The sequence below is a fragment of the Pelodiscus sinensis genome, unplaced genomic scaffold (genome assembly GCF_049634645.1).
Source record: "Pelodiscus sinensis isolate JC-2024 unplaced genomic scaffold, ASM4963464v1 ctg34, whole genome shotgun sequence".
NCBI classification, from domain to species: domain Eukaryota; kingdom Metazoa; phylum Chordata; order Testudines; family Trionychidae; genus Pelodiscus; species Pelodiscus sinensis.
This window is the reverse complement of record NW_027465849.1, coordinates 7,422,691-7,437,352: the sequence shown is the minus strand read 5'-3', so window position 1 is coordinate 7,437,352 and position 14,662 is coordinate 7,422,691. Positions and strand designations below refer to the sequence as shown.

The 14,662-nt window shown below is 64.7% G+C and overlaps 1 protein-coding gene and 1 long non-coding RNA gene across 2 annotated transcripts; one reads left to right on the top strand and one right to left on the bottom strand.

Annotated features, from left to right (window-relative positions):
- Positions 1 to 4,721: 4,721 nt before the first annotated feature.
- LOC142823737 (uncharacterized) lies at positions 4,722 to 6,766 on the bottom strand. The gene is made up of 3 exons (XR_012898889.1): positions 6,411 to 6,766; positions 5,134 to 5,346; positions 4,722 to 5,054 (listed from the first exon to the last, which is right to left on the bottom strand). It is a non-coding gene; the product is annotated as an uncharacterized LOC142823737 (long non-coding RNA).
- A 1,044-nt stretch (positions 6,767 to 7,810) lies between these two features.
- Positions 7,811 to 14,633, top strand: ITPKC (inositol-trisphosphate 3-kinase C). The gene is made up of 7 exons (XM_075915025.1): positions 7,811 to 7,875; positions 11,164 to 11,263; positions 11,442 to 11,655; positions 11,914 to 12,118; positions 12,470 to 12,571; positions 13,300 to 13,371; positions 13,688 to 14,633. Exons 1-7 carry the CDS (start codon positions 7,846 to 7,848, stop codon positions 13,889 to 13,891), a joined length of 927 nt encoding a protein of 308 aa, XP_075771140.1. The 5' UTR covers positions 7,811 to 7,845; the 3' UTR covers positions 13,892 to 14,633.
- The last annotated feature ends 29 nt before the right edge of the window (positions 14,634 to 14,662 follow it).

Genomic DNA, 14,662 nt, shown 5'->3' with positions numbered 1-14,662 from the left:
AGAGGACACACACACACACACGCACAGCCCCTGCAGCAGGGATCAGAGGACACACACACGCACACACATGCACAGCCCCTGCAGCAGGGATCAGAGGGGACACACACACACACACACACGGGGAGGCAGACAAAGCTGCCCATCTCCTCTGAAGCCCTCAAAGCATTTTACAGGCCGCAAGGGCCAGTCCCGCGAGCCGGGGGCTGGAGTGAAGGAGGCTGGCAGCCCGGGCCATGAACCCAAGGGCACAGACCCAGCGAGAGACCAAACAGTCTCTGCACGTCCCCCGGGTGCAAGCCGGAGTGAGCCAGACACAGCGAACGAGCCCTGTCCCTTGCGCATGGAGAGCGGAATTCAGCAATCTAGTACGTGTGTGTGTCTGTCTGTCTGTCCAAGTGTCCCCTGATCCCTGCTGGAGGGGCTGAGTGTGTGTGTGTGTATCCGTTATGTCCTCTGATCCCTGCTGTGTGTGTGTGTGTATTCTCTGATCCCTGCTAGAAGGGCTCTGTGTGTGTGTGTGTGTGTGTGTGTGTGTCCCCTCTGATCCGTGCTGCAGGAGCTGTGTGTGTGTGTCCTCTGATCCCTGCTGCAGGGGCTGTGCGTGTGTGTGTGTGTGTGTCCTCTGATCCCTGCTGCAGGGGCTGTGCGTGTGTGTGCGTGTGTGTGTGTCCCCTCTGATCCCTGCTGCAGGGGCTATGCGTGAGTGAGCGTGTGTGTGTGTGTGTGTCCTCTGATCCCTGCTGCAGGGGCTGTGCATGTGTGTGTGTGTGTGTGTGTGTGTGTGTGTGTGTCCTCTGATCCCTGCTCAGACCCAGATTTATTGCATCCCTTCATTCCAGATGCTGGGAATTAAGACACAATTAACCTCCCCCCCCCACACACACACAGACAGCAGAGCTCAAGCTCGCCAGCAGGCGGATGGAGATGCGCGCGCATACACACACACACACACACTCTCTCTCTCTCTCCAGCATTTCCTACTAAGAAGGAGGCTTAAGGCTGTTGGAGCAGGGACAAGCTGAGGACGGTCAAAGAGGCTTCACATCCGGTGAGCAGGAGAATTTAGGGCTTGGAATAAATGTGAAGCAAAACCTCCGATCCCTTGCCCCAGGGGTCGGGGCAGAGAAGCCAACTTCAAAGATCATGTCAGAACCCAGGCGTCCTGACCCCCAGCCCTTGCTCTACCCACTAGCCCTCACTCCCTTCCCAGAGCTGGGGACAGGAGTCCTGGCTTTCCCTCCCAGCTCTACCCACCGGGCCCCGCTCCCCAGCGAGAGCCAGGGAGGAAAGGCAGGAGACATCCCGAGAAAGAACACGGCACACGAGCTGGGGGCCTGCGGGCGCTGCAGGCTGTTCTGCACCCCACCAGGGCGAGCAACATCCTCATCTCAGAAAACGAAACCCAGGCCGCCTGAGGGAGAGCCGGGAGTCCAGGCACTGGGACTAGAGAGGCCTCAGGCAGCGTACGACTCACTAGCCACAGTGAAAAGGAGAAGGCAGAAGGGGCCAAGACGGCAGGGCCAATTCTGGGACGTTGTCACAGGTCTCGTGGGATTTGGGGGCTTGGATCCCTGATTCCAGGTGTCGGGGTTAAAACCTGCCCCTTTGAAGGCAACCAGCTTTTGGTCCCTGTGATGTAGTGTCAGTACCTTGCTGGTCGCTATGCTAGGGCTGTGGGTGACCCCTACTGGCCAGTGTCCGGAGCACTGCCCAGCAGGTGGGCTGCCTAAGACCCAACCGGTCTGACCGGTTGAGGGCAGCCAGGGAACTAGGAAGTGAGGGTTGGGGGAAGGGGCAGTCTTGGGCTGGAATCATGAAGGAACCAGTCTAAGGAGGGGTCTGGAATCTAGGGACCCAGGGACCCATCTCAAGGGGTCTGAGGCATCCTGGCCCAGACTCCGTTAGACACATCACGTCTATGCTGGGCTGTATCCGGGAGAAGCAATAACCCCTCTCTGTTCTACTGGCGGGTGGAGTCTGTTCTTGCTGCTACGGGGCTGCAGGATCGGAGGAACCCCAACCCGTCGTCACAGTCTTTCAGAAGGACTTAGGACAGTCGCAGGAATGAGCGCTGAAGGTGGTACCAGTGTTCCCTGTAGGCTGGGCGCTTGTGCGGCCACCGTTAGGTGATGTGTTGCTACGGGTGGTGCACGTCTGCCCATGCCTCGGTGCACATAGAAAAAAATTATTCTGCACACGTATGGAACACATTAGAGGGAACATTGGATGGTCCCCAAAGGTCGAGAAATGAGTCGGCAAATCAACAGGCCCCACATAACAATAAACAGGTGTTTTAAACATGGCGATCTGGGCGCCCGTCCCACGACAGGTGGGAGCCTGTTGTGGGGTAAAAAGCACCTGAAGATTTGGGGGGTGTGATTTGTCAAATATCCACCCCAGGGTTTGAAACGGAATCTCGTGATTTCGGGGTGAGAGTCTGGAGCACTGGGGGCTGGCGACACCGGCAGGGCAGGGGGCGAAGCAGGAACTGGGAAAACACGGGTGGAGCAATTGTGCCCTGTTGTGATCGGCAGGGAGGGCGCGGGCCCGAGCCCCAGGGAACTCTGCTGCCGTTTCAGGGCTGTGGCCTGGTTTCTCATCTCACGCCCCCGCTTTGCTTGGGAAACAGTTCGTCTCCCATCCTGGGCTATGCTAGGACCCAGCTGCTCTCCTTCCTTGTGTCTGGCCCCTTGGCTGGGCCTGGGCTACAGGGGATCTCGAATACCCACCTAGCTCTGTGTATGTTGTGTCTGGGCATACGTGTTGTCTGTGCGTCTCCGGGTGTGTTGGGTGTCTGCACGGCTTGACGTGCTAGCTGTGTGTTGTGTCTGTTTGTGCGTCTGTGTTATCACAGTGTTGTGTGTCTGTTTGCATCTTTGCGTCTCCGGGTGTGTTGGGTGTCTGCATGGCATGGCGTCTGTGTGTTCTGTCTCTGTGTTTGTGCAGTCAGTCTGGGTGTTGTCGATGTGTCTCTGTGCTGTGCGTGTCAGTGTTTGTTTGTGTTGTCTCTACCTGTATGCCTCTGGGTTATGTCCATGTTTGTGGTACGTATATCTGTGTTTGTGTCATCTCTGTGTTTATGTGTGTCTTTGTTATTTCTGTGTGGGTATGTTGTGGGTGCTTGCTTTGTGGTGTCTCAGTTTCTATGTGTTGTTGGTGTTCTGTGTGACTTCTCTCTGTGTTGTGTGTTGTCTCTGTGTCTGTGTGTTGGGTGTGTGAGTCTCTCTGTGTTGTGTCCCTGAACTGCTCAGACCTTGCATCCCCGTTCAATCCCAAACCGTGTTTCCCAGCAGCCAGGATCAGCGCCCAGGCCTGCCCCTGCCCCTGCCCCACAGCTGGGGGGCCAGGACCCCTTGCTGCACGTCTGTGGCATGCCTGGCTCTAGCTGTGATCTGCAGCGCTGGGCCAGACCCGGTGGGCTCTGCGTGGGAACGACGCCCAAGGGAGAAGCAGGTGGAAGCCAGGCAGAGTGGCTGGGGGCAGGCCCGGCAGCCCAGATGGGCCTAGTGGGGCAGGCAGGGCTGGGGGTCCCCGGAGCGATGGGCAGGCGATACTGGTCTGACCTACCAGCGCAGGGGACTGCTGTGGCGTCTGGCCAGAGGGGAAGCTGGAAACCAGGCCGGGGCCAGCCGAGAACCCGGAGCACGTCCGGTCCTTGCTGCAGCAGGGAATCCCCGTCAAGTCACTTCCAGTTTCTCGGCTCCAAAGTGGGTTCAGGGGGACGGGAGCCAGGGCTCTTTGTGGGGGGTCAGGGTGTCTAGTGGTTAGAACAGAAGGGCTGGGAGCCAGGACTCCTTGGCTCCGGGAGGGGAGTGGGGCTAATGGTGAGAGCAGGGTGCTTGGAGTCAGGACTCCTGGGTTCCAGTGATTAGAACCCAGGAGCGGGGTCTAGTGGTTAGAGCAGGGGTGCTAGGAGCCCTGAGTTCCTGGCTTTACTACTGACTCCCTGTGGCACCATGGGCAAGCCGGGGCCCCCTGCTGTGATGTGGGGTGAGAGTTGAGCAGGGGGGGTCTCTCCGAGCTGGGGGGGGACAGGACTAGACCTGACCAGGAGGCGGGGAGACCTGCCACCGGGGCCAAGAAGCCCAGCTACTGGTGGTACCGAGTACTGTCTGCCTGCCCCAGCTGGACCTCCTAGCATTGATCTTCCCCTCTTGCTTTCTGGAGCCAGATCAGTGAAGCCGTCGCTTGGCTCCTCTCCGGCCTTCTGGCCTTTGAACCGGAGAGCGGGTCAGTCCCAAAATAACCGGCAAGCCCGCATTAAACATAAGCTGTACATCAAACCGTGCCAGGGTCTGCGCTGAGCCACTAGGCTCCCGGAGCCCAGAAACTGACGAACAGGGCTGTCAATTTCACTGCCTCTCTGTGCGACATCACACACCCTGGGATTTCCCCCGCTCCCAGGGAGGCCTGCCCTGCCCTGTGGCAACAGCCGGTTTTTAAACAGCCAGACACATTTCTCCAGCTCACGCCCCCCTCCCGGCCCCGAATCACCCCTCCAGGCGACACCAGGACGCAAACCGCGCGTGGCGAAGCCCCAGGTGTGTGCCGAAAGCCGCTGACACTGGAACGGAGCCTTTCCTGGTCTCACCAGCGTGGCCCCCGTGAACGGGCTTGTTGTGCAAGAGGGAGTCAGGGTCTGTGCCCCTTTGGTGGCATTTTGTGCCAGGCTCTGTGCTCCTTTGGTGGCATCCCTCGGCCGCCACGAGGACAGCGCCCAGGTAAACCGCTCAGGCCGGCGTGTGCCAGCCATGGGCGCACTGTGAAAGGGGCCTGCGGGCAGCGATTGTCCTGGTCCAGGCTGACCTGCCGCTCCATGACTAACCCGCCAGATGGAGCGTCCGCAGCAGCTCCCGTTCCTTCTCCCGCTGTCCCTCCACCAGCCGCGGGGAAGAAGGCAGCTGGGGGGGAAGGGTGACAGCATCACTCAAGGCGGTACCTGGGGCCTGGGATACTTCCCAGGCTGATGTGGGACAATTCAGCTGGAACCTGAGACACATTCTCCAGGCTTCTCTCGTGTCCGTCGCTCGGGAGATTTGTTTCCTGAATTTCCCCTGTGGCATAAGCACGAGCAGATGAGACTGAGGCCTGTGACTGTCGCAGGCCGGCCGCTGCTGGGGCAGAGATACTCACGTTGGGTCGGATTTCTCTTGGGGACGGAGGGGCCGAGGTCTCTCTAAACTGTGCTGCTGTGTGGTTGGGGACAGGGGGACCAGGCAGCGCCCGGAGCCGGGGGCGGGTGCTTGCGTAGAGAATTAGGGTGATGAGTCATATGATTCACCCTGGCTCAGGACCACACCGCGCTAGGTGCTGGACAAACACAAGGCTGGTTCCCTCCCTGACAGTCTGGGGAAACAAACAGACGTAAACATGGGATTAACAGTTAAACAGAACCAAGGCGGACGGGAGTTTGCAGGACTGGGAATTCAGGATGTTTGGGTTACAGTCAATAACTCCCCCGCTTGGGTCTGTAACTTGCTCCGTGCGCCAGGTTCAAGGAGCCGGGGGACAGAGGCTCGGAGCTTGAGGGCAGGATCCAGGCCTAGGGGAAGGCAGATCTTGGCCCCAAGCACTGGAATCTGGCATGAGCTGGCGGAGCAACCTCCTGGCTGGTTTTGAAGAGGTGAGGCCTAGCGGTTAGTGCACAGCACAGCCAGGACTCCTGGGTTCTCCCCCCAGCTCTAGGAGGGGAGTGGGGACTAGTGGTTAGAGGGTTGGGGGCTGGGAGTCAGGACTCCTGGGTTCTCCCCGCAGCTCTAGGAGGGGAGTGGGGACTAGTGGTTAGAGGGTTGGGGGCGGGGAGCCAGGACTCCTGGGTTCTCCCCACAGCTCTAGGAGGGGAGTGGGGACTAGTGGTTAGAGGGTTGGGGGCGGGGAGCCAGGACTCCTGGGTTCTCCCCGCAGCTCTAGGAGGGGAGTGGGGACTAGTGGTTAGAGGGTTGGGGGCTGGGAGTCAGGACTCCTGGGTTCTCCCCGCAGCTCTAGGAGGGGAGTGGGGACTAGTGGTTAGAGGGTTGGGGGCGGGGAGCCAGGACTCCTGGGTTCTCCCCGCAACTCTAGGAGGGGAATGGGGACTAGTGGTTAGAGAGTTGGGGGCGGGGAGCCAGGACTCCTGGGTTCCTGCCCTGGCTCGAGAGAGGCAATCGAGTCCAGGCAAAGTTCCACATTTCACTCCTAAGCGTGCCCCCCCCCCCCCCACGCTGCCAGGTTCCTTTTAAACTGGGTTTGCTTCCCCTTTCGCCCGCCCGCGCTGCTGGCTGCACAGCCCACATAAAACATCCTGGGCAGCGGGAAAAGTGAGACAGAGCGCTGGCAAATTCCCCCCGCCAGCCGGGAAGAGAGACGCCCCCCCCCCCATGAGTGACGGGAAGCTTGGGAGGGTCACTTGCCAGGCTGGAAAGGAAACACACCTGGTGCGCAGCGATGCCGCTCTCTGTTCAACTGCCCCGCAGTCAGCAGGCCTGGGGTCTGTTCTGCCCAGGGACTATGACCTCCCAGTGGCTGGAGGTCATGTCCAGGGGAGAGGTGGGGCAGGGGAGTGGTTAGAGCACAGCGTGGGGCGCCCGGATGCCTGGGTTCTCTGCTCTGTTAAGGGAGGGAAGTGGTGTCTCATGGCAAGTGCACAGAACTGGCTGTCAGGACTCCTGGGTTCCACGCCAGCTCTGGGAGGGGAGTGGGGTCTAGTGGTTAGAGAAGAAATGGGAGCTGGGGGCCAGGCGCTGCAGAGACCCAGTGGGGATCAGGGGGGCCAGGTGCTGCACAGACCCAGTGGGGATCGGGGGGGCCAGGCACTGCCCAGACCCAGTGGGGATCGGGGGGGGGGGCCAGGCGCTGCACAGACCCAGGGGGGCCAGGTGCTGCCCAGACCCAGTGGGAATCAGGGGGGGCCAGGCACTGCCCAGACCCAGTGGGAATCAGGGGGGGTCAGGCACTGCCCAGACCCAGTGGGAATCAGGGGGGGCCAGGCACTGCCCAGACCCAGTGGGAATCAGGGGGGGTCAGGCACTGCCCAGACCCAGTGGGAATCAGGGGGGGCCAGGCACTGCCCAGACCCAGTGGGGATCGGGGGGGGCCAGGCACTGCCCAGACCCAGTGGGGATCGGGGGGGGGCCAGGCACTGCCCAGACCCAGTGGGGATCGGGGGGGGCCAGGCACTGCCCAGACCCAGTGGGGATCAGGGGGGGCCAGGCACTGCCCAGACCCAGTGGGGATCGGGGGGGGGGCCAGGCACTGCCCAGACCCAGTGGGGATCGGGGGGGGCCAGGCACTGCCCAGACCCAGTGGGGATCGGGGGGGGGCCAGGCACTGCCCAGACCCAGTGGGGATCAGGGGGGGCCAGGCACTGCCCAGACCCAGTGGGGATCAGGGGGGCCAGGCGCTGCACAGACCCAGGGGGGATCAGGGGGGCCAGGCGCTGCACAGACCCAGGGGGGCCAGGTGCTGTGGGAATCAGGGGGGGCCAGGCACTGCACAGACCCAGTGGGGATCGGGGGGAGGGAGGGCAGGCGCTGCACAGACTCAGTGGGGGATCGGGGGGGCCAGGCGCTGCCCAGACCCAGTGGGGATCAGGGGGGGCCAGGCGCTGCCCAGACCCAGTGGGGATCAGGGCTAAACCCTCCCCCCACGGAGCTGTTGTTATTTGGGGAAACTGAGGCTGCCGGTGGGGGCAGGGTCCCAGCCCTGCCAGCTCCGCGGAGGGGGGTGCCCAGTGTTCCGGGTGGGTGCTGTGGGTGTCATGGAAAATTCCTGGCCAGCTGGCTCGGTTGCTTGGCAACCCCCGGCGTCGCCCCCTCCCTCCGCCTCCCCCCCCGCTGCCAGGGGGCGGCTCAGGCAGCGCCGCGAGCCATGAAGCAGCGGGACGGGAGCCGCGCCCGGGTAGGTGCACGCGGGGCGGAGATGGGGGGGGGCTCCAGCCGGGCACGCCCCCCCCGCAGGGAGAGGACCCAGGCGTCCCCCCCCCCCATAGAGAAAGGACCCAGGTGTCCGGCGGCCACGCTCCCCCCCGTGAGTTGTTTCCGGCCGGCGCTGCTCTTTGTCCGGGGGGGGGGATCAGACCCCCCCCCTTGTCTGACCGCTCAGCAGCCCATGGGGGGGGGCCCTGGCCGTTCAGCTCTGCGCCCCTCGGGGCGGGTTGCGCAGCGAGCGCTGAGCGGGGCGGGGGACTTCGCCTCCGACCTCGGGGGGAGCGCTTCGGGCTGGGGGGGGCAGCAAACATCCCCCCCCGCACACACAGCGACTGCCCCTCCCCCGCCAGCTCCGCCCCACGAAAGCTGAGGAGGGATCGACCCGCCACAGCCAGCATGGGAACTAGGGAGCCCAGCCTCTGCTCCAACCACTAGGCCCCACTCCCCTCCGGAGCTGCGGAGAAGCCACGAGTCCTGGCTCCCTTCCCCCCCTCTGGAACCAGGCCTCCAAGGGGCAGGGAGCAAAGGCCCCCTTGCTGGGTCCCACCCTCCGCTGGGTGCCCCTGTGCCCTCACTGGTCAGAGCGGGTGCTGGGCCGGGGCAGGCCAATGGGCGGTGGAGGGAGAGGTGTGGGCCCCTCTAGCCCCCATGCTCCACCAGCGACATAAACAACCCGCTGCCCCCCTGTGCCTGGCCTCTGCCCCATGGCCAACATGCTGAGCCCCCAGCTGGCAGGTCCTAGCTGCGGCTTTCTGGGCAGCCAGGTGCTCAGAGGGCTGCCGGCTCAGTGGGGCGTGAATGAGGAAGGAGCGGGGGTGCCTAGTGATTCAGAGCAGGATGCCTGGGTTCCTATGGGGCGGTGCGGAGCCTCGCAGCGGTCAGGGCGAGGCTGGTGACAGGGCATCGTTTGCAGCTAGCTAATCAGCAGCGTTATCCCCGCTTTGCCAGGGGGAAACTGAGTCACAGAGCAAGGTCATGCAAGGAGCCGGGGCAGACCCAGATCTCCTGGGTTCTGTCCCATCACCTCCACCGCAGGGCCAGCCTCCCCAGGCCATGGGTTCGGCCTACGGCAGCTTGTCAAAGGGTGGCCCTGCTGCGTGCCTCAGTTTCCCCACCTGTTGCACTTGGGCGATGCTCCCTGTGGCACAGGTGGCTCAGAAGCTCTCGGGAACAGGAAAGGGGCTGGCAGCCTGGATGCCGCCCCCGCGTACAGAGCAGACAAACCTGTGGGGGTAGAAACACTGGCACGCCCCAGCCTCCGCTTCCCATGACAAGTCTCTGACTCTGGGCCCTGCCCTGATGCCACCCAGGCGGGGGGGCGGGGTTGCGCAGGCAGGTGCTGGGGAATTACTTCCCCGGCAGCTTGGGATGTGGACTGGAGATCCAGTGAAGACTGGCTTCCCGGGGGTTCTCTAAAAGCTGCTTTCCCAGGTAAGTGAGACCCAGCCGTGTAGCTGTTTGGGAGAGCGTGAGGGGGCACCTTGATAGTATCCTAAATTTGGGCTGCCATTGGGCCAGGCGCTGCCCAGACCCCGGCCGAGATCGGGGCCCCATCGGGCCAGGCGCTGCCCAGACCCCAGCTGAGATCGGGGCCCCATCGGGCCAGGCGCTGCCCAGACCCCAGCTGAGATCGGGGCCCCATCGGGCCAGGCGCTGCCCAGACTCCAGCTGAGATCGGGGCCCCATCGGGCCAGGCGCTGCCCAGACCCCAGGCGAGATCAAGTTGGGCCGGGCGCTACCCAGACCCCAGCTGAGATCGGGGCCCCATCGGGCCAGGCGCTGCCCAGACCCCGGCCGAGATCGGGGCCCCATCGGGCCAGGCGCTGCCCAGACCCCGGCCGAGATCGGGGCCCCATCGGGCCAGGCGCTGCCCAGACCCCGGCCGATATCGGGGCCCCATCGGCCCAGGCACTGAACCCTCTCAGAGCTACAAAGAGCAAGTTGTTCTCCCCATGTCCCTGCTGGGAGCTGGGACATGGGGGAGATGCAGGGAGTTGCCCAGGGCTGACCCTCCATCAGTGGCAGAGCCAGCAGTGCCGACTCCAGTCCTGTGCCCTCACTTCTGGCCCAGGCTCTCCTGTGTCTGCAGCCAGGCCAACCTGTCCCCGATCACCCCCCCCCCCCCCCCCCCGGCTTTGCTGTGGCTTGACGCTCCCCACAGCCGCACCTCTCTGCCGCCTCGCGCAGAGTCAGCAAGAAACCGCAAGGCGCTTGGGATGGAAAATGTGCGTCAGGCCGGGGCGGGGGAGCTCTCGGCGCTCAGCCCGGGCTGCTGCGGACGCGTTTCTATTTAAAGGGGGACGCTGGGGCAGCGGGAGCTGCTTTGGTCCCTGGCTGCAGCGCACGCTGGGCTGTCTGCTTGAGAAACCCCCGGAGGAATCCAGGAGTCCTGGCCCCTCTCCCGGGGCCTGCCCTGGCTTGGACCTCCCACAGGTGCCTGGAGCCGATGGTGACGGAGCAGGGGCTGGGGGAGGAGGCGAGGGGCCGGCCTGACGCCTGCCCCTGACCAGAGGGGCCAGCATGGGAGCCGATCTCAGCAGCTCCGTAGGCAGCTGGTGCCAGCATTAGCTGGCGTCATTAGCCCGGGAGCAGCCTCTGCCCTGGGTGAAAGTCCACGTGCGGGGGGCTGGGGACTCCGGCTGTGCCAAGCAGAGGTGGCTGTACAGCCAGCGTGTGGGTGTGGGGCTGCGCCTGTCACAACCCTCCATGCCCTGTGGCTCCGGGCGCCGGCGGCGGGCAGACCCCGAGGAGGGCCGGTGCAGAGAGGGCTGCAGGGAGGCTGCCCGCGGGGGGTGGGCCTGGCCGAGGAGCTAGACCATAACTGGGGTCAGACTGATCCCACTTGTATGCCATGCTTGTGGGGGGCAGGGAGCCGGGGACCTGGTTCTGGGAAGGGAGTGGGGACTAGTGGTTGCTGCAAAGGAGTTAGGGGGAGGAGTCACCCCCTTTTTTGTTCTTTCTCCAGCTCTGCCACTGGCATGCTGGGTGACCTTGGGTACATCCCCTAGCGCCTCAGTTTCCCCATCCGTAATGTGGGGAGAACTAACCTTATGGGGCAGGGAGGGTCTCTCAGTTAGGGTCTGGGGCCCAGATCGCGGCGGTGCCCAGCCCGATGGGCCCTGGTCTCAGCCAGGACTGATCTCAGTTGGGACTTTCACCTGTCCCCCCCGCTCACACTCCGGGTGACACCGTGGTGCCGGCTGCACAGGCCCTGCCGCAGGGACCCGGGCGCTGACCCCGCCTCCTTGTTTCTCTCTAGGCCAAGGCGTGGAAGAAACTCAAGACCATGGTCCACTGGTCGCCCTTCGTTGTGTCCTTCAAGAAGCGCTACCCCTGGGTGCAGTTGGCCGGCCATGCGGGTGAGGGGCCGCGGGCAGGGGAAGCCGTGAGGGGAGGGGCCGGCAGCAGCCTCCGTGGCTCTGCGGGGGAGGGACGGGGGGACCATCCCCTCTGGCCGCGGGGCGCCGACGGCGCCGTGTGTCCTGTGGGCACCGGCCGGGCGCCCCTCTCAGCAGCTGCCCCCTTCTGCCCCCGCAGGGAACTTCAGAGCCGGGGCCTACGGGCGGGTGCTGAAGAAGTTCTGCGCGCGGGAGCAGTGGTGTCTGCAGTGCCTCATGCAGGACTCGCTGCGCCCCCACGTGCCCGCCTACTTCGGGCCGGCCCAGCAGGACGGCGAGAGCTACAACCAGATGGAGGATCTGCTGGCCGGCTTCGAGGCGCCCTCCATCATGGACTGCAAGATGGGGGTCAGGTGGGAGCCCGGCGGCAGGGCAGGGGCGGGCTGACTCAGCGAGGGGCAGCAGGCGGTTAGAACCCAGCCCCCCTGCTCTACCCACTAGCCCCCACTCCCTTCCCAGAGAGGGAACCCAGGAGTCCTGGCAACCAGCCCCCCAGCTCTGACCACTAGCCCCCACTCCCGTCTCAGAGAGGGAACCCAGGTGTGCTAGCCCCCAGCAGCCCGGGTCTAGGTGTGGGGTGACCCCCCGCTGAGCCTCGCTCTGCCCCACAGGACGTACCTGGAGGAGGAGCTGCGGGAGGCCCGCCAGCAGCCCCGGCTGCGCCACGATATGTACGAGAAGATGGTGGCGGTGAACCCGGGGGCCCCCACGCCCGAGGAGCATGCCCAGCGCGCCGTGCTCAAGCCCCGCTACATGCAGTGGAGGGAGTCGCTCAGCTCCACGGCCACGCTGGGCTTCCGCATCGAGGGCATCAAGGTGGGGCTGAGGGCGGGGTCACATCTGGCAGGGGGAAGAGCAGGCCTGACTGGGGGCGGGGTCACATCTGGAAGGGGGAGTGGCAGGCCTGTTTGGGGGCGGGGTCACACATCTGACGGGGAAGAGCAGGCCTGACTGGGGGCGGGGTCACACATCTGGCAGGGGAAGGAGCAGGCCTGGCAGGGAATGCGGTCACATCTGGGTGATAGGTAGCAGGCTTGGCAGTTGGGTCGGGCCCACCTCTGGGAGGGAAAGCCAGCCTGGGGGTGCCTCGTCTGGGGAGGGGGATCCACTCTGGCTGGGGCACACGGGTCGTGCTCTGCCCGGGCAGACGGGTCTCTGTGTCCCCAGAAAGCCGACGGCACCTGCAGCACCAACTTCAAGGAGACGCGGCTGCCGGAGCAGGTGGTTGAGGCTCTGGCCGACTTCGTGGCTGGCGACAGAACCATCTTGGTGAGAACCTGGGCTCCCTGTCGGTGCCACTGGTCCCGGCTGGGGGGGCAGTTGGCTCTTTGCTGCTGCGATGCAGCCACCTCTGGGGTGGGATGCAGCAGCTGGCCGAAATCTGTGGGGCTTTTGTTCAACCATTGGCCTCCTTGTGTGGCCCTGGGGCCAGTCCTGCCTGTCAGGGGAGAGCGCCCCCTGCTGAGCCCCCCACTTCCTGCCCTGCAGCACCCCCTCACTGCCAGGGGAGAGCACCCCTGCCCCACAGTGCCCCCTAGTGCAACCCTGACTTCCAGGTGAGAGCGCCCCCTAGTGCCACCCTGCCTGCCAGGGAGAGCGCCCCCTGCCAAGTCTCCACCCCACTTCCTGGCTCACAGAGCCCCCTAGTGCTGCTCTGGGGTCAGATCTTCCTGCCTGGGAAGAGCACCCCCTGCTGCTTGCTGCAGCACAGCACCCCCTACTGAACTGCCCCATAGCACCTCCTAGTGTTACCCCTGGGCCAGCCTGGCCAGGGAAGAGCGCCCCCTGCTGGGCTCCCCATCTGCTCCCTGCAGCAATGGGGCCCTGGGGCCAGCCCCGCCTGCCAGGCAAGGGTGCCCCTGTTGGATTGCCAGCGCCAGCTGCGTTCCCCTCCCGGCCAGAGCCCAGACGGGCTAGATCCCACTGGCACGCCGGGCAGATCCCGCAGCACCCTGGCACCCTGCTGGCCTCACCCCCTGCCTCCCCTCCCTCCCCAGAGAAGCTACCTGGGCCGCTTGGAGGAGCTGCGGGCGGCGCTGGAGCAGTCGGAGTTCTTCAAGACCCACGAGGCAGGTTCTGGCTCGGTGTGGGGCTGGGGGAGGTTCTCTGTGCCAACCCCAGGGCATGCGCACCAGGACACGGGGTCTGTGCTGCTGCCCACACGTGGCTGGGGCCTGGCAGCCCTGGGTCTCTGGGAAGGACATTGGTCTCCTGCGGCCACATGGTGATGCGCCTGGAGGGGCTGGGTTCCAGAGCGCCCTCCTCCTATGGCTCCCAGTCGCTGCTCTAACCACTAGGCACCCCTCCCCTCCCTGAGCGGGGACAGAACCCCGGCGTCCTGCGCCCAGCCCCACACTCACAGAGCTCTGTTTGCCCCCCCGGCAGGTGGTGGGGAGTTCTCTGCTCTTCGTCCACGACCAGACGGGGCTGGCCAAGGTCTGGATGATCGACTTCGGCAAGACGGTGCCGCTGGCCGGGGGGCAGACGCTGACGCACCGGCTGCCGTGGGTGGAGGGGAACCGGGAGGACGGCTACCTCTGGGGGCTGGACAATCTCATCGCCATCTTCAGCACCATGGCGCAGGAGTGAGCCGGGCGCCCGCGGACACCCCGGACCGGCTCTGGGCAGCGGGCGGGCCCTGCCTGCCTAGTCTGTAAACAGCCAGACACGCTAGCGGGCCGGCTTGGATTGGGGGGCCCCCCACGCCCCAGCCGGCTGCTTTGGGATGGGCACGGCAGCTCCCGGCAGCTCTGCCCTCGGGGAGGGCACCTCGGCCGGGAGAGCAGCACCCGTCACGCGCACCTCGAGGGACCCGTTTTACAGGGCGAGGCAACCCCGGAGACACGGGCGCTGGCCGGCAGATACCAGCGCTTCGGAGGGCAGCGGCTCAGCGATCCCGAGCGCCGGGCCCCGGCAGCAACCAGCCAGAACTGAACCAAAGGTGGCTCCTCTGGGCCCCCTCCCCTTCCGCTCAGGTTCATTTCTCAAGGTCGAGGTCTCCCAGCCCCTGATCCCTGCCAGCTTGTGTCAAAGGCCTCCCCACCAGTGATGGGAGGGGAAACTGAGGCACAGAGGCTCACGTAGGACTGGAACCCAGGACTTGGTCCCCTACATGCTACACTGGAAGCGGCCCAGCGCCTTGGGGGCGTACCTAGAACTGGTAGTGGAGCCCCCCTGCAAACTGCTGCACCCCGGAGCCCCTGCGGGCAGACCAGGACCCAGCCGTCAGCCCCTTCTCTGTTATTTATAAACCCTTCTGGCTCATTTCTTGGCATGGGGCTCGCCCCCCCCCCCCCCAGAGGGGAAGGGGTGCTGGGCCAAGGGACCACGGCAAAGGCTCTGGGGCAGGAGCCTGTCACA